The sequence below is a fragment of the Erythranthe guttata genome, chromosome 12 (genome assembly GCF_056151865.1).
Source record: "Erythranthe guttata isolate IM_541 chromosome 12, IM_541, whole genome shotgun sequence".
Classification (NCBI taxonomy): Eukaryota; Viridiplantae; Streptophyta; class Magnoliopsida; order Lamiales; family Phrymaceae; genus Erythranthe; species Erythranthe guttata.
This window is the reverse complement of record NC_142544.1, coordinates 18,607,968-18,631,258: the sequence shown is the minus strand read 5'-3', so window position 1 is coordinate 18,631,258 and position 23,291 is coordinate 18,607,968. Positions and strand designations below refer to the sequence as shown.

The 23,291-nt window shown below is 38.7% G+C and overlaps 3 protein-coding genes and 2 long non-coding RNA genes across 7 annotated transcripts; 2 read left to right on the top strand and 3 right to left on the bottom strand.

Annotated features, from left to right (window-relative positions):
* The first annotated feature begins 1,885 nt into the window (after positions 1-1,885).
* LOC105968171 (mediator of RNA polymerase II transcription subunit 7a) lies at positions 1,886-4,652 on the top strand. The gene is made up of 5 exons (XM_012992794.2): positions 1,886-2,224; positions 2,954-3,023; positions 3,667-3,833; positions 3,942-4,015; positions 4,360-4,652. The coding sequence occupies exons 1-5, from the start codon at positions 2,090-2,092 to the stop codon at positions 4,418-4,420; spliced, it is 507 nt and encodes a 168-aa protein (XP_012848248.1). The 5' UTR covers positions 1,886-2,089; the 3' UTR covers positions 4,421-4,652.
* Positions 4,653-6,406: 1,754 nt separating this feature from the next.
* LOC105968135 (hypothetical protein) lies at positions 6,407-7,595 on the top strand. Its single transcript, XM_012992756.2, has 2 exons — positions 6,407-7,209; positions 7,345-7,595. Exons 1-2 carry the CDS (start codon positions 6,617-6,619, stop codon positions 7,493-7,495), a joined length of 744 nt encoding a protein of 247 aa, XP_012848210.2. The 5' UTR covers positions 6,407-6,616; the 3' UTR covers positions 7,496-7,595.
* A 1,028-nt stretch (positions 7,596-8,623) lies between these two features.
* LOC148766661 (oligouridylate-binding protein 1-like) lies at positions 8,624-11,529 on the bottom strand. Its single transcript, XM_088826569.1, has 12 exons — positions 11,508-11,529; positions 10,869-11,069; positions 10,626-10,684; positions 10,317-10,416; positions 10,125-10,201; positions 9,986-10,047; positions 9,747-9,834; positions 9,594-9,669; positions 9,472-9,502; positions 9,267-9,385; positions 8,984-9,160; positions 8,624-8,871 (listed from the first exon to the last, which is right to left on the bottom strand). Exons 2-12 carry the CDS (start codon positions 11,055-11,057, stop codon positions 8,842-8,844), a joined length of 1,008 nt encoding a protein of 335 aa, XP_088682695.1. The 5' UTR covers positions 11,058-11,069; positions 11,508-11,529; the 3' UTR covers positions 8,624-8,841.
* A 1,173-nt stretch (positions 11,530-12,702) lies between these two features.
* Positions 12,703-14,378, bottom strand: LOC105954903 (uncharacterized). 2 transcript variants are annotated; one of them, XR_016034996.1, is made up of 3 exons: positions 14,020-14,378; positions 13,501-13,784; positions 12,703-13,383 (listed from the first exon to the last, which is right to left on the bottom strand). It is a non-coding gene; the product is annotated as an uncharacterized LOC105954903 (long non-coding RNA). The 2 variants fall into 2 exon arrangements; XR_016034995.1 differs by having other exon boundaries at positions 13,912-14,371.
* A 1,040-nt stretch (positions 14,379-15,418) lies between these two features.
* Positions 15,419-16,322, bottom strand: LOC148766660 (uncharacterized). Of its 2 annotated transcripts, XR_016034793.1 has the most exons (3): positions 16,153-16,322; positions 15,558-15,778; positions 15,419-15,480 (listed from the first exon to the last, which is right to left on the bottom strand). It is a non-coding gene; the product is annotated as an uncharacterized LOC148766660 (long non-coding RNA). The 2 variants fall into 2 exon arrangements; XR_016034792.1 differs by lacking the exon at positions 15,419-15,480 and having other exon boundaries at positions 15,547-15,778.
* Between the last annotated feature and the right edge of the window lie 6,969 nt (positions 16,323-23,291).

Sequence of the window (23,291 nt, the reverse complement as noted above, 5' to 3'; positions counted from 1 at the left end):
CTAGTCGTGGAAATTAGAACGTAATTTTTATTTATGTCGATTTTGATTAGGAGATATTCGATCTTGGAATAATATTTTTGATTTTATTATATTTTCAAATTTTGTTAGGGATTGAAACTGGAATACATTGACAATAATTTCAAATTGAATTTTTTTTTTAGTCGTTCTAATTATCATGATTCGATACATCTGATTTCTATTATGATGGTGCTCGGAAACTATGTTTAGAACTAAACAATCTCTAAACTCAAGTAAATCGAGAAAGCTACCAAGGTGAATGGATAGTAACAATTCAACCGTCGAGTAGAATTCCATCCACAGTACAACGTATAAAATCGATGCAAACACTAGGTGATTCATCAGTGATTATCCTAATGATCAATTTCGAACGACCTAAGTCAACATTCAATACACTTTTAGAGTAAAAAACTCCATAAATTTTCGTAATACATAACATACCTCAAATGAATAATGAACTCATGTATTTATAAGCATCTTCCATGATCTTTTCACTAGGAATTTTAGTTTGAATAATTCATGTAATAATTGAAATAAGGGTTAATTAGCCAAAGTAATTATACACAAGCATTATCAAGCCTCACACTCCCAAGCTAGAAAGGAAGAGATTGAAATTTATTTTGTAAATAAGATATCATCTCAAGAAATTCTTTTTGAATTTGATGTTTTAAAAATTTAATCATAAAATAATCACTATTATTACTAGTGTTTTAAGAGCTCTACCGTTACTTCATAGGCAAAACTTGAGTAAATTGCAAATACCACCCCTGTAAAATCTCTAATTGTCAAATATCCCCCTGTCAAAAAAAAAATCGCTCATACCCCCCTATGTAATATTTTTCGAAGCTCACAGCACCCATTATCATTTTAATGGTTGACTGAAGGTGAAAAGACAAGTATACCCTAAGTGGAATAACATAAAATTATAATATATAATTTAAGAGGCCAAATTGAAATTTTGTAAAACTTCTAAAACTTAAATTTGGGGACTAAATTGAAATTTTCCAAAACCCATCTCCCAATTTTCTACAATTTTTTCCCAGCGGCAGCCCAATTCGTCACCTTCCTCTCAATTTCCAATCATACTTATCATTCACCGCCGCCGCCCACCACGCACCACCACATCCATAAATTTTTTAGGCTTCTTCAAGCTCGGAATTTTTTGGAGGCGGTGTAGAAGCTCGCGGCTTGATCGATTTTGTCGATTTCTGATGAAGGTTCTGTAGATGGCTATGGAATGCGTTTTTGCAGGTCTAAAAATGGCGGCGGGTCCGGCGATGTTGTTGTGGAAGTAGAAGGGAGAATTGGAGAGGGGATGGGCCGAGGTTTGGACTCGCTTCTCCCAATTGAGGGCAGCTCATTTCGCGGCGGAGGTGCAGCAGTGGGCGGCGGAGGGCCGAAAATTATGACGACTGGGGCGGCGAAAATGGAGGCCCATAAAGGAGTTGTAGAGGAGTAATTTCGCTTCCGTCACGAGGGAGTTTTGTTACACCATCTTCATCTTGCGGCCATGGATACTGCTACATGTTGGGATGATGGAGAATGAAGAATGGTACATGTTGGGGAAGATGGAGAATGAAGAACATGGAGGGAGAAGGGGCTTGGGGACATTTTTGACATTTCACAATTGAAAATTAAGAAAAAATCGCAGCACCAGCGCGTGAGAGACACGATTTGCTCTCAGGGGCCTCAATGCCTTGACTTTGTTTTCACAGGGGGGTCTGAGTGAATTATTTTATGACAGGGGGGTATTTGACAATTAGAGATTTCACAGGGGTGGTATTTGCAATTTACTCGGCAAAACTTAGATGAAAGAAAAATAGAAAACGCGACATTGAAAAATCGTACTTATGCCTCCACGTAATTCGAACTGTAGGAGATTGCAGTAAAATAAACGGAGAAAAACCCTTTACTCGTTTCTCAGTCGCACCTGACAAAATAAACCGATCCACCACCACCAGTGCCGCCGCCGTGAAACGCCTTTGCGATACAGCTAAACTCCGCCCTAATTCTCAAGGGAGAGAGAGAGAGAGGTGTATACAAAATTAATTGGTGAATTCATTTAATTTCAATGGCGACGGCGACTTACCCACCGCCTCCGCCGTACTACAAGCTCTACAAAGAGTACTCCCAGGACCCCGACTCCGCCCCCGCCCCGCCACCTCCAATCGAAGGCCCCTATGTCCTCTACGGCGCCAGCTATACGGTATCATACAATTTGTCCCCTTTAGTCTTCGCATATGTTGGCTTGTTATGTACTGAATCATCATACGCTTTTTTTTTTTGCCCCTTCGATATTTTCGGCTGCTGTTTCTAAATTGGAATTTGGGGAGTGGGATAAATGGAGGAAAATGAAAAAAAAAATTGTATAGAACTTTTATCTAGTAAATCACATTCTGGCTTGAAGGTGTTTGATAAAAAAAAAAAAAAAGATTGTTCAGTTTTGAAGGTTATATTGGTGTTTAAGATTAGTTGTATTGCAATCTACTTCCATCTATGAAGTTCTGGAACCTATGAAGTGCTTATATCAACCTCAATCCTAATTAGGGTTCATAAGAATTTAAAGATGGTTCTAATCTAAAAATCATGTGTATCAATATACTTTATTCGGCTTGAAAAGCTCAAGGAAGTTCTACTACAGAATTACACTAGTATTTGTGGTCTCAACTACGTGATGTACGTGTACAAACTTACCAGTGAATAACATTCCTCCCTTTTAAGTGCATCTCATATTTCTTGGTTACAGATAACTTTCTAAATTTTCAAGAAGAAACAACTTCAACCATCTATTTTGTATGCGTGTGAAAGGCATATAGAATCTATCTCTTGATTATCATGTGCTACACTTTCTAGCATGATAGTATCATTCACAATAATAAAAGAAGGAAGAGAGGTTTTTATTTGTTCTAACCTTACATTTTAATCTGTGCTGTAGACCGACGACGTGCTTCCAGGTCTTGAGGAGCAGGGTGTTCGTCAATTGTACCCAAAAGGGACAAATATTGGTAATCGTCGTAGGCATTGGCTTATCATGACTTTGCTATATCGACATGAATACTGAACTTGATATTAGCTCATTTAGATTTGAACTAGTAACGCGTTTTGTTTGTTTGAGTACTTTCTTATCATCGTATGGTAGCTTGATTTACTGATTAGGTGTTTTTGCGCTAAAATAAGCAGCTAAAAAGATTGGCAAATCATATCAATGAGTTGACGAGTTTCGCAGTTATGCTATTGTCTGATGGTAGTGACATCTTCTGGTATTTTTGTCTAAACTTGGTATGTCGGTGCATTTTCTACTTTGCCAGTAGAGTTGAGTTGGTTCCATGTCTGCTTTTATACCCTTCGTGAGTCGGGGGTAAGAACATAGTCACATTTGCTATTTCTTCTATCTATAAAGTTGAAGAAAAAAAAAATGAAGTTTGATAGACAAAATCTGATTTTGAACCAGGGAATTTGAATATCTGGTCCCTAATCAGATTGGGTATTTGGTTTTCTATTACGAAAAAAAAAAAACAAGATAAAAAGGTCCATAGTAGTTCTTATGTCCGGGAGTTGAAATATTCCAGCTCTCATATTCCTGACTATGTAAACTAGGTTAAAGAATGTCGTTTGTTGTGGATTGTGATTAAATTCTCTTCGTTTTAGATTTCAGGAAAGAACTGAGGTCACTTAACAGAGAATTGCAACTGCATCTGTTGGAGCTTGCCGATGTTCTGATAGAGAGGCCATCCCAATATGCTAGGAGAGTCGAAGACATTTCTCTTATTTTCAAGAACTTACATCACCTTCTAAATTCTCTTCGTCCACACCAGGTCAATAATTACTATCTTCTCATTTATTTAAAAAAAAATCGTAAATTGTTATTTGGAAGAAGCAGAATTAGGGTATTTAGCTTCTCCATTATACCTTTGTTTTGGCAGGCTAGAGCAACACTGATCCATATCCTAGAACTCCAGATACAACGACGTAAACAAGCTGTTGAGGATATTAAGAGGTACAGTTTTTTAAATTTTTTTGCCCTTTATCATGAACATATCTCGATACTGAATTTGGGTAGTAGAAACATATATTTTTGTTTAAAGTCGATGCTGAAATATTCGAAGCAAAAATAACAAAATTGGCATTAGAAGTCGTTCCACGCAGTTACTCTTTCGATTCTCCGGTCTCAGTATCACTCTTGATCAAGATTTGTTCTTTCTAAGACGCACAAACACACACTCGCACATAAAACATACGGGTGTTTTGTTTCTGCCACGATGTTGTTGCATGCATGCTAGTAAGATTGCAATAATATTGCATAACAATATATTTTTTCGTTTCTGAAAAAATGGGAATCAGGAGAAGAGAAGAAGCACAAAGACTCGTGAAGGAGGCACTCGGAACTCTCAACGGACAGTAGAAACAGATTCTCCCGACTTTCGGCAGCCACTGTAAGTTGCATTGCTTATACAGTATTGGATGATCAAATTAGTTAATATCTCAGAAATTTGGATTGAAAAATACTTTAGCACGTCCGATGAATGACGACGATCAACACCACTAGTATTGATCTTACGGCTCGTTCGGTTGGGCTGCTAAATGACATCTATCGCTTCACTTTCCCATATCAATTATTATTATTATTAGAAAAACATCAGTTTCCATTAAAGAAATACAAACGGCTGTCAACATCATGCCAACTCAGTTTTTTTTTTAAAAAAAATCGCATATTCGTCTAACAAATGTTGGAACCAATAGGGTGAAGGTCTAGGGTTGGAGTCCCCCCCTCCCCTACTTCCCCTTGTAATGGACTTGAATTTACTCAAAAAAGATACAATATAGAAAATATATTATTTTTCAAAAAAAAAAAAATAGAATATGTATAGCAATAATAATAATAATGTGGATGTCGTTGTCCGATTTCCTAGTGGAGCAGACTTTAATTTCAATAAATTATTAGTTAATAATGTATTGGGTTGATATTGTCTTTTGATGAAATAGTTTTATAAATAGTTATTAATTATTATATATATACACAATTAAAAGAAATAAAAAAATTGGCCTTACAACACAAGCACCCAAAAGGATTATTAAAAATGATTTATTAAAAAATATTCGAAAATATTATTTACTAATTTCCCCATTAAAAAATTGATATTAGCTTGGATATTTTAATCTGGAGTGATATATTTTTTGAAAAGGGGGAAGATACATAATAGTTAAATAATTAAGGGGTTCCAAAATTGAATAAAATAAGATTAGTGGTTCTAAGTCCGAACACGTGGGAAGTGGTTATTGGATACAGCATATGGTGGGGCCGGCGATAGCACCATGCGCTCCAGGACAATATGATTTGAGCATATATTTGCTGTTAAAAGAGAGAACAGTGGGAACTTGATTCAAATGCCATCCAATACACCTGCAAATTACTCTTTATGCCATTCCCTATTTCATTGGACTTCTATATTGACAAATACCTTTTATTTTCATTTTTTCCTATTATTTTCCTACAATTCTAATAAATAGAATACTTGGACTATAAACTCCGGTTTCACTAAAAAAATATATATAATAATATCAAACATTGTATATAGGAGTTTCAAACGCATTAAAAAAATATATTTTTTTAGTTGCAAATTAATTAGAAAGTTAGAAAATGGGTTTACGTCGCGCATTGACTTAGTTCCAAAATTTGAATTGAATTGCAAGAGAGAGTAATATATAAACATAAGACAACTGCTTATGAAATCGTACACTTGGTGAAATACATCATGGGTGCGTGTTACTATGCGTAGATCAACGGTGTAAAATTATATAGTGTATTTTGTCATATATAGGTTCTACAAAATCTATATAAGACCACCTATAACATTAATTAATGTTAATTTGTATTTAAAAATAGCATTAATGTTAATTAGAAAATAACACTTTTAGAACCACATATAGCATTCCTTTTTCTTGTAAAAATAAAAACAAAAAATCTCACATCTTTTCCTTTTGGTAAAAGAATAATATATTTGAAAGAGTTAGAAGATTTGGTAAAAAGTAGGACGTGGACACAAAAGAGGGGTACATCAGTAATTACACATAGAACAGCACAACCCAGTGAGTGAGAATCCAGGGGCACCACCACCAGATAGTCCAAAATTAGTTGAGACATGAAAATGAATCAAGGGGGGCCCACCCCCACCCAAACGTAATAATTACCTCCACTAGTGAACCGCCGCGTAACCCCCATCTCCGGCGACGTCAACTCACCGGAATCTTGAGCTGAGTCAGAAACCGGCCACGTGGGCCCCAATTCTTGGATCGGGTCTCAATCATTGAATATGGACGTTACTTAAAATACTGCGCCCCACTGACAAGTGACATTTTTAAAAAATTGAAATTGGAATCCAATTTAAATAATAGAATAAAGTGGTTCAATTATGCAACTTTAGTCTATATATTTATTTATTTTTCTATGTTTCAAAAACCAAACCATGGGCTTAGTAGTAATATTAACTACTCCATCAAACATAAATTTTGAAGCTTCATAAAGAGCCCTTCTTTAGAGCTCAAAGCAACAAAAAAATAAGAAAAAATATAATCAATCTCCCAATTTAGCTAAAAAGCCATGTTGGGCAAGAAATCGAGACCGGTGATCGGAATGCTCACCGGATCTCTGATCTCCGGCAATAAAGCCGGGGCAGTGGAGGTCGCCGCCGCTAGCCCAAGAACTCACCGACTCGATTCCAAGGCTCAATCTCCGAAAGGGCTTAGAAGTTTCGATTTCGGGGCGGTGGGGCTAGGCATAGTGGCGGCCCTCGAAAAATCCAGCGACTGCCGGATCGAAACCCCGGCGAACAAGGCGCTGTTCAGCCGGAATTTGAGCTTATCGAACCCAATTCCGATCGCGACACCGAAGAGTTCGACGAGAAACAACGAGAGCTTTGAGGAGATGGAGAGAGAGAGTATGGACGAGGAGGAGTACACTATAGTGACGTGTCACGTTCCGAACAAGTCGTACACTAAGGTGTATTGCGATAGCAGAAGAGGCGATGATAGGAGCCCTTTCAGAATACAAAAAAGCACCGCCGCTAAGAGCAGCGTCTTCCACATATCTCCGGTGAGATCCGGCGAGGTCGCCGGAGCTCCGGCGACGGATTTTTTGAGCTCGTGCGATATGTGCCGGAAGAAGCTTCAAGGCGAGGACATATACATGTACAGGTATAAATATATAAATATTGGAAATTGCCATTTTTCATTCAAACCCTAATTTTTTCTTTTTGAAAAAACTGATCTGAAATAATTGAAAGTAAATTATAAAGGTGATGATGATTAAATTGAAAATATGAAATGCAGAGGAGAGAAAGCATTCTGCAGCACAGAGTGCAGATACAGGCAAATAGTAATGGATGAGAGGAAAGACAAGTGCGGCAGCTCCGCCGTAGATGTTTCCGGATCGCCGTACAGTAACGGCCAGTTTTTCACCACCGGAATTCTCGCTATTTAGTTTTTTTTTTTTTTTTTTTCCATATAAATAAACTAGACTACACATACAATACTACTCCGGCGACATAAATTTTGATGAATATATAATGTTTTTGATCTAAGTTTATTTTGGCGGAAAATCACGAATTAGTTTTATTTTTGTACACAAGTAAAATCGAACACGTTTACATCAATTTCCCTTAAAAAAACTAATTAAACTAAATTCGATTAGTGAAGATGATAAGACATTGGTGCGCGTTGTGTTGAGACAGTCCTGTAAGATCACTGGTTGCGTACACCGGCATTCTTGCGGTTAGACCATCGGCACTAGAGAAAAAACGAAAAAAAAAAGAAAAAAAAAAGAAACTGTAATCATTTATCAGTTAAATGAACACATTGATAGTTCAAAATGATAATCATGAAAATTTTGATTTTTACAAACATACCAAAATCTGTCTGTGACAAAACCATGTGTTATGCGCTGTCTCTATAGCAAGTATCTTACGAAGCGATAGTTTCTGCATTTAGGAACTTGTACGTGTTCAACTGTTCCGACTCCAAGTTTTCTGAAATAACAGTGCTCGAAGATCATCAGTGGCGTACTTGCTGAGATGTAGACCACGAGCACTTGGGGAATAAAATAAAAAAGGATAAAGCAATAACCAGTTAGATGAACAGAATTTTCATAATCGATCATGAAAATTATTCGATAAATGAACACAATTTTCATAATCGGTTCTCTACCGCGCGCGCACTGTATCAGTTTTGAATTGATTCTAACAGATTTGGCCTTTTGGTCTGATCCCTAGATTGAATTCAATCGTGCGGATGGTTTTCACATATTCTCATCGCGTCGAGGCTCGATGTCAATGTACGGCCAAAACTCCGATCGCTCCGTTGGATCTTATGTGGTGATCAATAGAGTATTTGTTTGGGGATTCAATTAGGCGCCTAAATTATTTTGTCAGAAATTGAAATTCAAAAATATTTTATTGGGTGATCAGTTGTAATTATTTTCCTTCATTTTACAAATTTCTTTCAAGTCCTTCATTTGCTTCATATTACCCAAATTCTTTTTTTTTTATTTTATTTTTTCCTCTTATAAGTCCTTCATTAACAACAACAACAAAAAAAAATTTAAACTAACAAATCACAAAACGAGATCAAATTCATCATCATTCAATCTCCACATATCACTGATATGATGATCAAAATAGTAGCAGCATTCATCTCACTAACACATCCAATATTATCCTTCGATTAAAAAAAAAAATTCAACTAACAAATCCCAAAACGAAATCAAATTCATCATCGTTCAATCTGTACTGTATACGCATCACAGATGATCGGTATAGTAGTACATTCATCTCACAGTAGCTGCCAATCCGCCCACTCGCACTGAGAGAGAGAGAGAGAGAGAGAGAGAGAGAGAGAGAGAGAGAGAGTTAGCATTGAGTAATCAAGCATTAATCACAAGTTAGATGAACTAAAGACATTGAGAATATGATACCTTAATGGCACGGATGTTCAAAAACATTGAGTTATTGATAGCCCGTATAGCATCGGCTGCTTCAGCATGCGTGCTGTAGCGTACGAAGCCGTATCTACCGGATTCAGTCAAGCGGACACATTCGATCTTTCCAATCCCAAAGCTACTAAAGTGATAACTCAGATTATCTTCTGTCACCTGCATTAATAAATACATGAATAAATGAATAATAATATCCAATTATTAAATAAAATAGCAAAAAAATGAATAGAAGCAAAAATCAAGAAACAAGTACTACACTTACCCGGTGAGGAGGAAATTGGGAAACAAACACAGTAGTATTATTTAGATCATCTTCTGGTGCCACGTCAGCACTTTTTGCATCCCAACAGCACTCTAATGTTTGCTGTTTATACACTTTCCCTGTCATGATTTCATTTGTAATTTATTACATGTTTTATAATTAGTTGACCAGTGATTTTATATATATATATTTTTTAAATCCTCACCATCAATTTCATTTATTGCTTTTTGAGCATCCTGAAAACAAGCAAACAAAACAAATGAGAATTAATTAATTAATTAATCAGTGAACATGTCTTAATCATATATAAAATTAGCATCTGCAGACCTTCGATTCGGAAAAAGTAGCATAAGCAAAACCCCTCGATGAGCCACTCTCGCCATAGTGCACCACCTGTGCGCGTCTGCATGTAATAACAAGCGTAAAAAAGATGGAATTTTTTAATGCTTTGGGACAAATTAAATAACTTTGGGGACTTACATGAAACTCGGATACCGAGATAACCATGCAGATAAGATGTCATCATCAACCGTATGACCACAACCGCCGATATAAATGTTGTAACAAGCTGTACATGAAGCCAGGTTTACGAGAAACTTAATTAAATCCACAAATTAAGATGTTAGTGTATTTAGTATTTAATTAGTGAGGTGAATGAGAATGATCATTCGATATTTATATTTCCAAAAAAACAAATAAAAAAGATTGTAACTATATACATGAATTCTCGTTCCTCCGAGCAGAAGGAGGTGCCCATTCAACTGTTATCCATCTTCCCTCACTGCAAACACTGCATATTAGACATGAAAAAAAAAACAAGAAAAGAACAAGGAATTAATTAATAGAAATTCAACTAACAAATAAAATCCATCCAGTAGCGAAACAGCACGTATAGCTGATTGACGGTCAACGAAGGTCACAAAACAGTGGCTTAACTGCAAATTAAAGGAAAATTAAGGGTGATCAAAACATGCAATTCAACTACAAAACAGAATAGTAATTAGGAAAAAACAGGAAATTAAAGAAAAGAATTATCAAACATGCACATACTTTTGTTTTCCGATAGAAACCTTCAATACGACCAATATGATTAGAAAGAAGAGTTTGAATAGCTGGTATCGTAACTCGTGGTTGTATATTACCAATTTTGCTGCAATGCATCAGAATATCCACAGGTATATTAATTAACATTTTGATAAACTCCATGAACTGGAAATAAAAATATTGCAAGAAATATCATAACGAAGATATATATATATATATATATATATATATATATATATATATATATATATATATATATATATATGTGTGTGTGTGTGTGTGTGTGTGTGTGTGTGTGTGAACAAAAAAACTCACACAGTGCGGGATGATCCAGGTGGATCAAAATATGCTCTAAAAATAGGCCGCAGCCATATCTGCATGTATGACAATATAATAATATTGCAATTAAAATGATTTTTTTGAAGCAATTAAAATATAATAGTATTGCAATTAATTCAATATTTCAAGAAACATTGGAATATTGTTTCTCTGTTCCAACGCATCACACAGAATACAAAAAGAAAAAAAAAGGAACGTGAAAATAGAAGGAAAGGGAACCTGATGATGATTCCTCCGCTGCAGCTGCTGCTGTGGAGGCTGATGAATGTGGCGGCGCAGCCGTACTTGATGCCACCGCGGCAGTTGTTGTTGCCGGAGCTGTTCATGATTATTCCTCCGCTGCATTTGTTGTCGTTGAGGCTGAGGAATGTGGCGGCGCAGCTGTGATTGATGCCCCTGCGGCTGCATCTTGTCTTCCTCCTTTTCCGTACAAATTATTGTGAATGAAGATTGAAGGTAAAGACTAACCAACTGAGAAAAAAAAAATAAGAACAAATATATGGAGAAGAGAGAGAGAGAAGAAACAGAGAGATATATATATAGAGATTGAGAAAAGAAACCGTCGAAAGGCGCGTGATCTTGAGTGGGTTTGAATTAAATTATAACAGATTTAACTAATTGATTAATTAATTATGTCAAATGAAAACTAATTAACTAATAAAGATGGATTATCCATTTCCCCTACTATTTCTGTAAATATAATTTATATAATAATATATAAATATATTTGAAAATATATTTTAATTTTATAAATTGGGCTTTATATAAAATAGGCCCAACTGATCGAGACAACGAGCCTGTTAAATGTAAAGTAGAGAGAGAAAGGAGAGAGAGAGAAGAGAGAGAAAGTAAGGAGACCGTGGAAGGGGTGAAGAGCGCTGATTCGGTGCATCTACTTATGTTGGTCGATCTGTGCAATCGGCCTTCTCTACTGCGCGCGCTCCGAGTTCAATCAAACACATCACTCCTTTGGTTCTGGGAACTAACTCGTGACTGATTCTGCAATCTTCATTCCAATGATTTAACAATCCGGCCGACGAGCACCAATCAGCTGATTCCTGTAAATCGCCGATGGAAACCGACACCATGGATGAAGATACCTCGTCGAAACAACCCTAGATTCACGCCTGAGTTTAGTAATTTCACGCCTAAATTACTAAACTCTAGATTCAATTCCCAAAAAGCAGCCTCTAATTCCGACGACGATAGAGCCCTCTCGCCCTCAGCCGCCGGAAATATATGGTTTTCACATGGTCTCGCCGCCGCCGTGGCTCGATTTCAATTGCCAATGTCGTCCGGCCGAAACTCGAATTGCAGGGGCTGCGATTCTCCTACGACGGCGGATTGAACACTTGCTTTCTGCTAATATTTTCATTTTTATTTTATTTTGGAGATTCAAGGGCATTTTCGACATTGTCACTTCATCCCCGCTTATAATTATGGGGTAATATGCCAAACACCCTTCATTGGGATTTTAATTCTTGATAAATCCATTATTTATAAATGATATTTGAGATAAATCCAATGGGCTTTAAAAACCATATATGCCCCCACTAATTATTAATTAGTATAACTATTTAATTTAAAAAAAATTACACCCATAATCTACACCCAAATCTTCTCCTAAAATTATTCCCCTCATCACGTTAATTCAGTTTTTTTTTTTCCTTTTCTTTTTTATTTTGTTTAATGGTTTTCTTTATTTCCATTTAAAATAAAATTTTATAATTATATTATTATTATTAAAAAAAAAATTCGGTTGTTTATTTTAAATTATTATTTTTCTTATTTATATATTTTCATGTTTTTTATTTTAATTTAAAAAAAATGATTTATTTTTATTTTCGTTTTTTCATGGTTTTTCTTTTTTCTTAATTTCGATTTTTTTTGAAAATGGTTTATTTATTTATTTTTTATTTCCAATTTTTTTTAAATAAAAACCACTCTATATAAACATAAAAACCACTCTGTATAAACATGAAAACCACTATGTATAACAATTATATAACATGAAAACCACTATGTATATAATTATATAACATGAAAACCACTCTGTATAACAATTATGTAAACTTGAAAACCACTCTGTATAACAACTATGTCAACATAAAAACCACTATGTCAACATAAAAACCACTATGTATATACAGTTATATAAACATTTGTACAAAAATTATTGAAAACCACTATAATTATTTATACAGATTTTTATAGTGGTTTATGTAAAAATATTGAAAACCACTATAAAAATTCGCGAGGGTGTGGATGTGGTCGTCCGGTGGGGCAACGAGAGTGTGGGTGTGGATGTGGGAGTGGGTTGTGGAGAAAGAGGGAGACGCTACGGGTTAAGAGTCGATTCAGCCAAACTACGGCTCTTTCGACTGTCAACACTACCCCTCTCTCTTCATTGGCTGCTCTTTTCTTCTCCCATGGGAAGTTCACATTCTCGTCTCCGAACAGGGATTTTTCCGAAAACCCGCCTCGTGTATTTGGGAATATTCATTCCTCAACATGGAATATGTCCTCAATCGACCCCTTTTCGATCACTCCCTTTGTACCGTCACTCTCGTCATTGATGTCGTCTTTATAGTCGAACTTCTTCAAATTTTCGACGATTCTTTCCATCGTTGTGCCGCCTGTGCCGCCGGTGCTCGTACTTGTGCCCTCTTCGGAATCAGAACTCGAAACATCGCCCCTGTTAAGAGTCGATTCAGCCAAACTACGGCTCTTTCGACTGTTATATTTAACGAGAAACGATATAAAGTTATGTTTAACGAGAAACGATATAAAGTCACTTAATTAACAGAAGCCAATTGGCATGCGTGAATGATGATTAAATTAAAGAAATTACCTGTGGAGCCATCACCATCCAACAATGAGTTCCATGTCGACGACCTTTTTCTTGCCGAACCAAATCCCAAGGTTTGATGGTTCGATTTCGACTACATTACAGAATCTTCATCGCTGATTTCAATACAAAAATACAATCAGCTAACAAAAATTACAATAGAACCATTACGGATGAATATAAATCAAACATTATTTGGATTTTGTCGCTGGCGGTGGTGCGGTCGCTCCAGATTGGAAGAGGCATAAGAGAGGCATGTGATGACCCGTTGAAATCACAAACACAACCTTAACAAAATCACAAAATCACAAAAAAAAAAACGCAAAATACAAAAAGATTAAAAGTTCTAGATATTTATTTAATTAATATACTTGTGGAATTGTGAGACTCAGCAATTGTAATCCCAGAAACAACATCAGACTCAGCAATTGTAATCCCAGAAACAACATCAGATTTCAACAATTCAAAACTATAATCCAGGCCCCACTAAAAAACAGGGAAGAGAAACTATAGCCCGATTACCAACTTTCTGAACCGGGTCTGATCCTTGAACCCATGAAGCGGGTCGTCGGGGAAGAAGATGTCCGATAGGCGGCGCCGGAGTTTCTCCACGGTGGTCCTCGTCGGCGGACGACATACTCTGTGGACTTCCACAGCGGCGGCCGCCGCTCCTCCACATGCATATCCTCCACCTTCCGCCGCCGGATCTGGAATATTTATAACCATTAACTTTTTTTTTTTTGGTTTTTTCTTCACACAGTGAGTGAAATTTGTGTGAATGGTTTTCCCGAGTCAGTGTTGAAGAGTTGGATTTGGGTTGAATTCCTTTGGGACTTGTTTTTCGGTGCTAATTAGTAATTAATTTATGCCAAACATCCTTCATTATTTAAGTTAGGGTTTCATTATTTAAGTTAGGGGTAAAATAGTGATAATTTATTATCTTTTATTATTTAATGCTGAAATGGATTTATTTCAAAAAGTTCTAAAAAAATTGGACCTACTGTAATTAGACTTGTGTAATGGAGGGCTTTTGACAAATAATCCCTATAATTATTCTCCGTTTTATAAATTTTCTTTTTAAGTCCTCCATTTGCTACATATTAAACAAATTCAATTTTTATTTTCTTTTTTTCCTCTTTACTAACCCCAAAATAAAATAAAAAATAAAAAAATAAAAAAAATAAAATTAAACTAACAAATCACAAAACGAGATCAAAAAATTCATCATCATTCAATCTCCACACATCACTGATATCATGATCAAAATAGTAGCATCATTCATCTCACTAACACATCCAATATTCTTCCTTCATAATTAAAAAAAAAATTGAAAAAAAAAAATCAACTAATTAATAAATCCCAAAAATAAATCAAATCATCATCGTTCAATCTCTACGCATCACCGATGATCGATATAGTAGTACATTCATCTCACGGTAGCTGCCAATCCATCCACTTGCAATAGTGCTCGAACATCACTAGTGGCGTACATGCTCAGATGTCGACCATGAGCACTTGGAAAAAAATCAAAAAAAAAATACAAACAGATAATCAGTTAGATGAACACAATTTTCATAATCAATCATGAAAATTACTCGACAAATAAATACATACCGTAACCTGGTTGTCCAAAAACGGTGTCCTATTGGCAAGCTCTATAGCACGGCCTGCTCCATATCACGGGTGCTGTACCTAACGAACCCGAATCTTCTCTTCTTATTAACGTAGACATGATCAACTGTTCCAACCATAAACTTTTCGAAATAGTCACCAACTTCATTTCTTGTCACCTGCAAATATATATATATATATATAATATATATATATATATATATATATATATATATATATATATATATATATATATATATATATATATATATATATATATATATATATATATATATATATATATATATTTGCACGGGCAGCTGATTGACAATCAATGTAGGTGACAACACAGTTGGATGTGCGTGTGCGTGACTGCAGAGGATCAAAACATTCATCACGACGCACAGTTGAATAAGAAGAGAAGAAAAACAGCAGAATCAAATACATACATTTGGTTTGTAATAGAGCTTGAAACCTTCGATAGGACCAATTTTATTAGAAAGAAGTCATTGAAGAAACGGTTCCCTAACTTTTGAGTCGATATTACTAACTTGGCTGCAATGCATCAGATTACAATTTAAAACATTATATTTGGAAAAAAGGAGAAGCCGAAAGAAAGGGAATATGCTGCCTCGTAAGGAACTCACACAGTGCGGCTTGGACCAGCTATCTGCATGTATGACGATAATAACATTGTAATTAATTTAAACTTTAAATACCAACAATATTTTTTCAGCAAAATAAATTCATTACTACAGACTCCATTCCCCTGCAGTCAACTGAAAATCTAGAGTACGTTGAACATGCCTCGTATTTTGTTCATCGTGTTATTTCTAAATCCATAACATCCCACATTGATCAGTTCTTGTAGCTATTATAGTTGAGCTGCTTACACATTTCTCAACATTGGAAAGGCAAAAAAATGCGACTAAACAACAACGAGCTTTATGTTCCGACAAGTACAACAACGAGCTTCAAGAAACGATTTTATCTAAAGCATAACAATGAACAAATAAAAAAATTGAAAATAGAAGGAAACGGAACCTGATGCTGATGGTTTTGCGGCGGTTGTTGTTGCCGGAGCTGTTCTTGATTATTTCACGGCGGCAATTGTTCAGGCTGATGAATATGATTTTGCGGCAGCTGTTGTTGCCGGGGCGGTTCCTGATTATTCCACCACGGCAGTTGCTGTCATTGAGGCAGATGAATATGGTTTAGCGGCGGTTGTTGTTGCCGGAGCTGTTCTTGATTATTCCACGGCGGCAGTTGTTCAGGCTGATGAACATGGTTTTGCGGCAGTTGTTGTTGTCGGAGCGGTTCCTGATTAATCCACTGCGGCAATTGTCGTTGAGGCTGATGAATATGGTTTAGCGGCGGTTTTTATTGCCGGAGCTGTTCTTAATTATTCCACAACGGCCGTTGTTCAGGCTGATGATTATGGTTTGCGCCAGTTGTTGTTGCCGGAACTGTTCTTGATTATTACACGGCGCCAATTGTTCAGGGCGATGAATATGATTTTGCGGCAGTTGTTGTTGCCGGAGCTGTTCCTGAATATTCCACCGCGACAGTTATTGTTGTTGAGGCTGATGAAACGGCGGCAGTTGTTCAGGCTGATGAACATGGTTTTGCGGCAGTTATTGTTGCCAGAGCGGTTCCTGATTATTCCATCGCGGCAGTTGTCGTTGAGGCTGATGAATATGGTTTAGCGACGGTTCTTGTTGCCGGAGCTATTCTTCATTATTCCACAACGGAAGTTGTTCAGGCTGATGATTATGGTTTTGTACCATTTGTTGTTGCCGAAGCTATTCTGGATTATTCCACGGCGCCAATTTTTCAGGCCGATGAATATGGTTTTGCGGCAGTTGTTGTTGCCGGAGCTGTTCCTAATTATTCCACCGTGGCAGTTGTTGTCGTTGAGTCTGATGAATATGGTTTACAGGCGGTTGTTGTTAGTTGTTACCGGAGCAGTTCTAGATTGTTCCACGGCGGCAGTTGTTCAGGCTGATGAATATGATTTTGCGGCAGTTGTTGTTGCCGGGGCGGTTCCTGACTATTCCACAGCGGCAGTTGTCGTTGAGGCTGATGAATATGGTTTAGCGACGGTTCTTGTTGCCGGACCTGTTCTTGATTATTCGACAACGGCAGTTGTTGAGGCTGATGATTATGGTTTTGCGCCAGTTGTTGTTGCCGGAGCTGTTCTAGAATATCTCACGGTGCCAATTGTTGATGCTGATGAATATGGTTTTACGGCAGTTGTTGTTGCTGAGCAGTTTCTGATTATCCCACCGCCACATTTGTTATCGTTGAGCCTGATGAATATGGTTTAGCGGCGGTTCTTGTTGCTGGGGTTGTTCTTCATTTTTCCACAACGCTAGTTGTTGAGGCTGATGATTATGGTTTTGCGCCAGTTGTTGATGCCGGAGCTGTTCTTGATTATTCCACGACGCCAATTGTTGATGCTGATGAATATGGTTTTACGGCAGTTGTTGTTGCCGGAGATGATCTTCATTATTCCACAACGCCAGTTGTTGAGGCTGATGATTATGGTTTTGCGGCAGTTGTTGTTGTCGGAGGTGTACGTGATTATTCCACGACGCCAATTGTTGATGCTGATGAATATGGTTTTACGGCAGTTGTTGTTGCCGGAGCTGTTTCTGATTATCCCACCACGACATTTGTTGTCGTTGAGGCTGATGAATATTGTTTAGCTGCGGTTTTTGTTGCCGGGGCTGTTCTTCATTACTCCACAACGCCAGTTGTTGAGGCTGATGATTATGGTTTTGCGCCAGTTGTTGTTGCCGGAGCTGTTCTTGATTATTCCACGACGCCAATTGTTGATGCTGATGAATATGGTTTTACGGCAGTTGTTGTTGCCGGAGCTGTTTCTGATTATCCCACCACGACATTTGTTGTCGTTGAGGCTGATGAATATGGTTTTGCGCCAGTTGTTGTTGTCGGAGGTGTTCTTGATTATTCCACGACGCCAATTGTTGATGCTGATGAATATGGTTTTACGGCAGTTGTTGTTGCCGGAGCTGTTTCTGATTATCCCACCACGACATTTGTTGTCGTTGAGGATGATGAATATGGTTTAGCAGCGGTTCTTGTTGCCGGAGATGTTCTTCATTATTCCACAACACCAGTTGTTGATGTTGATGATTATGGTTTTGCGCCAGTTGTTGTTGCCGGAGCTGTTCTTGATTATTCCACGACGCCAATTGTTGATGCTGATGAATATGGTTTTACGGCAGTTGTTGTTGCCGGAGCTGTTTCTGATTATCCCACCTCGACATTTGTTGTCGTTGAGCCTGATGAATATGGTTTCGCGGTAGTTCTTGTTGCCGGAGGTGTTCTTCATTATTCCACAACGCCAGTTGGTTGGGCTGATGATTATGGTTTTGCGCCTGTTGTTGTTGCCGGAGCTGTTCCTGAATATTTCACGGCGCCAATTGTTGATTCTGATGAATATGGTTTTAGGACAGTTGTTATTGCCGGAGCTGTTTCTTATTATTCCACCGCGACATTTGTTGTCGTTGAGGCTGATGAATATTGTTTAGCGGCGGTTCTTGTTGCCGGGGCTGTTCTTCATTACTCCACAACGCCAGTTGTTGAGGCTGATGATTATGGTTTTGCGCCAGTTGTTGTTGCCGGAGCTGTTCTTGATAATACCACGGCGCCAATTGTTGATGCTGATGAATATGGTTTTACGGCAGTTGTTGTTGCCGGAGATGATCTTCATTATTCCACAACGCCAGTTGTTGAGGCTGATGATTATGGTTTTGCGCCAGTTGTTGTTGTCGGAGGTGTTCTTGATTATTCCACGACGCCAATTGTTGATGCTGATGAATATGGTTTTACGGCAGTTTGTTGCCAGAGCTGTTTCTGATTATCCCACCACAACATTTGTTGTCGTTGAGGCTGATGAATATGGTTTAGCGGCGGTTCTTGTTGCCGGAGATGTTCTTCATTATTCCACAACACCAATTGTTGAGGCTGATGATTATGGTTTTGCGCCAGTTGTTGTTGCCGGAGCTGTTCTTGATTATTCCACGACGCCAATTGTTGATGCTAATGAATATGGTTTCGCGGCAGTTGTTGTTGCCGGAGCTGTTTCTGTTATCCCACCGCGACATTTGTTGTCGTTGAGCCTGATGAATATAGTTTCGCGGTGGTTCTTGTTGCTGGAGCTGTTCTTCATTATTCCACAACGCCAGTTGGTTAGGCTGATGATTATGGTTTTGCGCCAGTTGTTGTTGCCAGAGCTGTTCTTGATTATTCCACGACGCCAATTGTTGATGCTGATGAATATGGTTTTACGGCAGTTGTTGTTGCCGGAGCTATTTATGATTATCCCACCGCGATATTTGTTGTCGTTGAGGCTGATGATTATGGTTTTGCGCCAGTTGTTGTTGCCGAAGCTGTTCTTGATTATTCCACGGCGCCAATTGTTGATGCTGATGAATATGGTTTTACGGCAGTTGTTGCCGGAGATGATCTTCATTATTCCACAACGCCAGTTGTTGAGGCTGATGATTATGGTTTTGCGGCAGTTGTTGTTGTCGGTGGTGTACTTGATTATTCCACGACGCCAATTGTAGATGCTGTTGAATATGGTTTTACGGCAGTTGTTGTTGCCGGAGCTGTTTCTGATTATCCCACCACGACATTTGTTGTCGTTGAGGCTGATGAATATTGTTTAGCTGCGGTTCTTGTTGCCGGGGCTGTTCTTCATTACTCCACAACGCCAGTTGTTGAGGCTGATGATTATGGTTTTGCGCCAGTTGTTGTTGCTGGAGCTGTTCTTGATTATTCCACGACGCCAATTGTTGATGCTGATGAATATGGTTTTACGGCAGTTGTTGTTGCCGGAGCTGTTTCTGATTATCCCACCACGACATTTGTTGTCGTTGAGGCTGATGAATATTTTTTAGCGGCGGTTCTTGTTGCTGGGGCTGTTCTTCATTACTCCACAACGCCAGTTGTTGAGGCTGATGATTATGGTTTTGCGTCAGTTGTTGTTGCCGGAGCTGTTCTTGATTATTCCACGGCGCCAATTGTTGATGCTGATGAATATGGTTTTATAGCAGTAGTTGTTGCTGGAGATGATCTTCATTATTCCACAACGCCAGTTGTTGAGGCTGATGATTATGGTTTTGCGCCAGTTGTTGTTGTCGGAGGTGTTCTTGATTATTCCACGACGCCAATTGTTGATGCTCATGAATATGGTTTTACGGCAGTTGTTGTTGCCGGAGCTGTTTCTGATTATCCCACCACGACATTTGTTGTCGTTGAGGCTGATGAATATGGTTTAGCGGCGGTTCTTGTTGCTGGGGTTGTTCTTCATTTTTCCACAACGCTAGTTGTTGAGGCTGATGATTATGGTTTTGCGCCAGTTGTTGATGCCGGAGCTGTTCTTGATTATTCCACGACGCCAATTGTTGATGCTGATGAATATGGTTTTACGGCAGTTGTTGTTGCCGGAGATGATCTTCATTATTCCACAACGCCAGTTGTTGAGGCTGATGATTATGGTTTTGCGGCAGTTGTTGTTGTCGGAGGTGTACGTGATTATTCCACGACGCCAATTGTTGATGCTGATGAATATGGTTTTACGGCAGTTGTTGTTGCCGGAGCTGTTTCTGATTATCCCACCTCGACATTTGTTGTCGTTGAGGCTGATGAATATTGTTTAGCTGCGGTTTTTGTTGCCGGGGCTGTTCTTCATTACTCCACAACGCCAGTTGTTGAGGCTGATGATTATGGTTTTGCGCCAGTTGTTGTTGCCGGAGCTGTTCTTGATTATTCCACGACGCCAATTGTTGATGCTGATGAATATGGTTTTACGGCAGTTGTTGTTGCCGGAGCTGTTTCTGATTATCCCACCACGACATTTGTTGTCGTTGAGGCTGATGAATATGGTTTTGCGCCAGTTGTTGTTGTCGGAGGTGTTCTTGATTATTCCACGACGCCAATTGTTGATGCTGATGAATATGGTTTTACGGCAGTTGTTGTTGCCGGAGCTGTTTCTGATTATCCCACCACGACATTTGTTGTCGTTGAGGATGATGAATATGGTTTAGCAGCGGTTCTTGTTGCCGGAGATGTTCTTCATTATTCCACAACACCAGTTGTTGATGTTGATGATTATGGTTTTGCGCCAGTTGTTGTTGCCGGAGCTGTTCTTGATTATTCCACGACGCCAATTGTTGATGCTGATGAATATGGTTTTACGGCAGTTGTTGTTGCCGGAGCTGTTTCTGATTATCCCACCTCGACATTTGTTGTCGTTGAGCCTGATGAATATGGTTTCGCGGTAGTTCTTGTTGCCGGAGGTGTTCTTCATTATTCCACAACGCCAGTTGGTTGGGCTGATGATTATGGTTTTGCGCCTGTTGTTGTTGCCGGAGCTGTTCCTGAATATTTCACGGCGCCAATTGTTGATTCTGATGAATATGGTTTTAGGACAGTTGTTATTGCCGGAGCTGTTTCTTATTATTCCACCGCGACATTTGTTGTCGTTGAGGCTGATGAATATTGTTTAGCGGCGGTTCTTGTTGCCGGGGCTGTTCTTCATTACTCCACAACGCCAGTTGTTGAGGCTGATGATTATGGTTTTGCGCCAGTTGTTGTTGCCGGAGCTGTTCTTGATAATACCACGGCGCCAATTGTTGATGCTGATGAATATGGTTTTACGGCAGTTGTTGTTGCCGGAGATGATCTTCATTATTCCACAACGCCAGTTGTTGAGGCTGATGATTATGGTTTTGCGCCAGTTGTTGTTGTCGGAGGTGTTCTTGATTATTCCACGACGCCAATTGTTGATGCTGATGAATATGGTTTTACGGCAGTTTGTTGCCAGAGCTGTTTTTGATTATCCCACCACAACATTTGTTGTCGTTGAGGCTGATGAATATGGTTTAGCGGCGGTTCTTGTTGCCGAAGATGTTCTTCATTATTCCACAACACCAATTGTTGAGGCTGATGATTATGGTTTTGCGCCAGTTGTTGTTGCCGGAGCTGTTCTTGATTATTCCACGACGCCAATTGTTGATGCTAATGAATATGGTTTCGCGGCAGTTGTTGTTGCCGGAGCTGTTTCTGTTATCCCACCGCGACATTTGTTGTCGTTGAGCCTGATGAATATAGTTTCGCGGTGGTTCTTGTTGCTGGAGCTGTTCTTCATTATTCCACAACGCCAGTTGGTTAGGCTGATGATTATGGTTTTGCGCCAGTTGTTGTTGCCAGAGCTGTTCTTGATTATTCCACGACGCCAATTGTTGATGCTGATGAATATGGTTTTACGGCAGTTGTTGTTGCCGGAGCTATTTATGATTATCCCACCGCGATATTTGTTGTCGTTGAGGCTGATGATTATGGTTTTGCGCCAGTTGTTGTTGCCGAAGCTGTTCTTGATTATTCCACGGCGCCAATTGTTGATGCTGATGAATATGGTTTTACGGCAGTTGTTGCCGGAGATGATCTTCATTATTCCACAACGCCAGTTGTTGAGGCTGATGATTATGGTTTTGCGGCAGTTGTTGTTGTCGGTGGTGTACTTGATTATTCCACGACGCCAATTGTAGATGCTGTTGAATATGGTTTTACGGCAGTTGTTGTTGCCGGAGCTGTTTCTGATTATCCCACCACGACATTTGTTGTCGTTGAGGCTGATGAATATTGTTTAGCTGCGGTTCTTGTTGCCGGGGCTGTTCTTCATTACTCCACAACGCCAGTTGTTGAGGCTGATGATTATGGTTTTGCGCCAGTTGTTGTTGCTGGAGCTGTTCTTGATTATTCCACGACGCCAATTGTTGATGCTGATGAATATGGTTTTACGGCAGTTGTTGTTGCCGGAGCTGTTTCTGATTATCCCACCACGACATTTGTTGTCGTTGAGGCTGATGAATATTTTTTAGCGGCGGTTCTTGTTGCTGGGGCTGTTCTTCATTACTCCACAACGCCAGTTGTTGAGGCTGATGATTATGGTTTTGCGTCAGTTGTTGTTGCCGGAGCTGTTCTTGATTATTCCACGGCGCCAATTGTTGATGCTGATGAATATGGTTTTATGGCAGTAGTTGTTGCTGGAGATGATCTTCATTATTCCACAACGCCAGTTGTTGAGGCTGATGATTATGGTTTTGCGCCAGTTGTTGTTGTCGGAGGTGTTCTTGATTATTCCACGA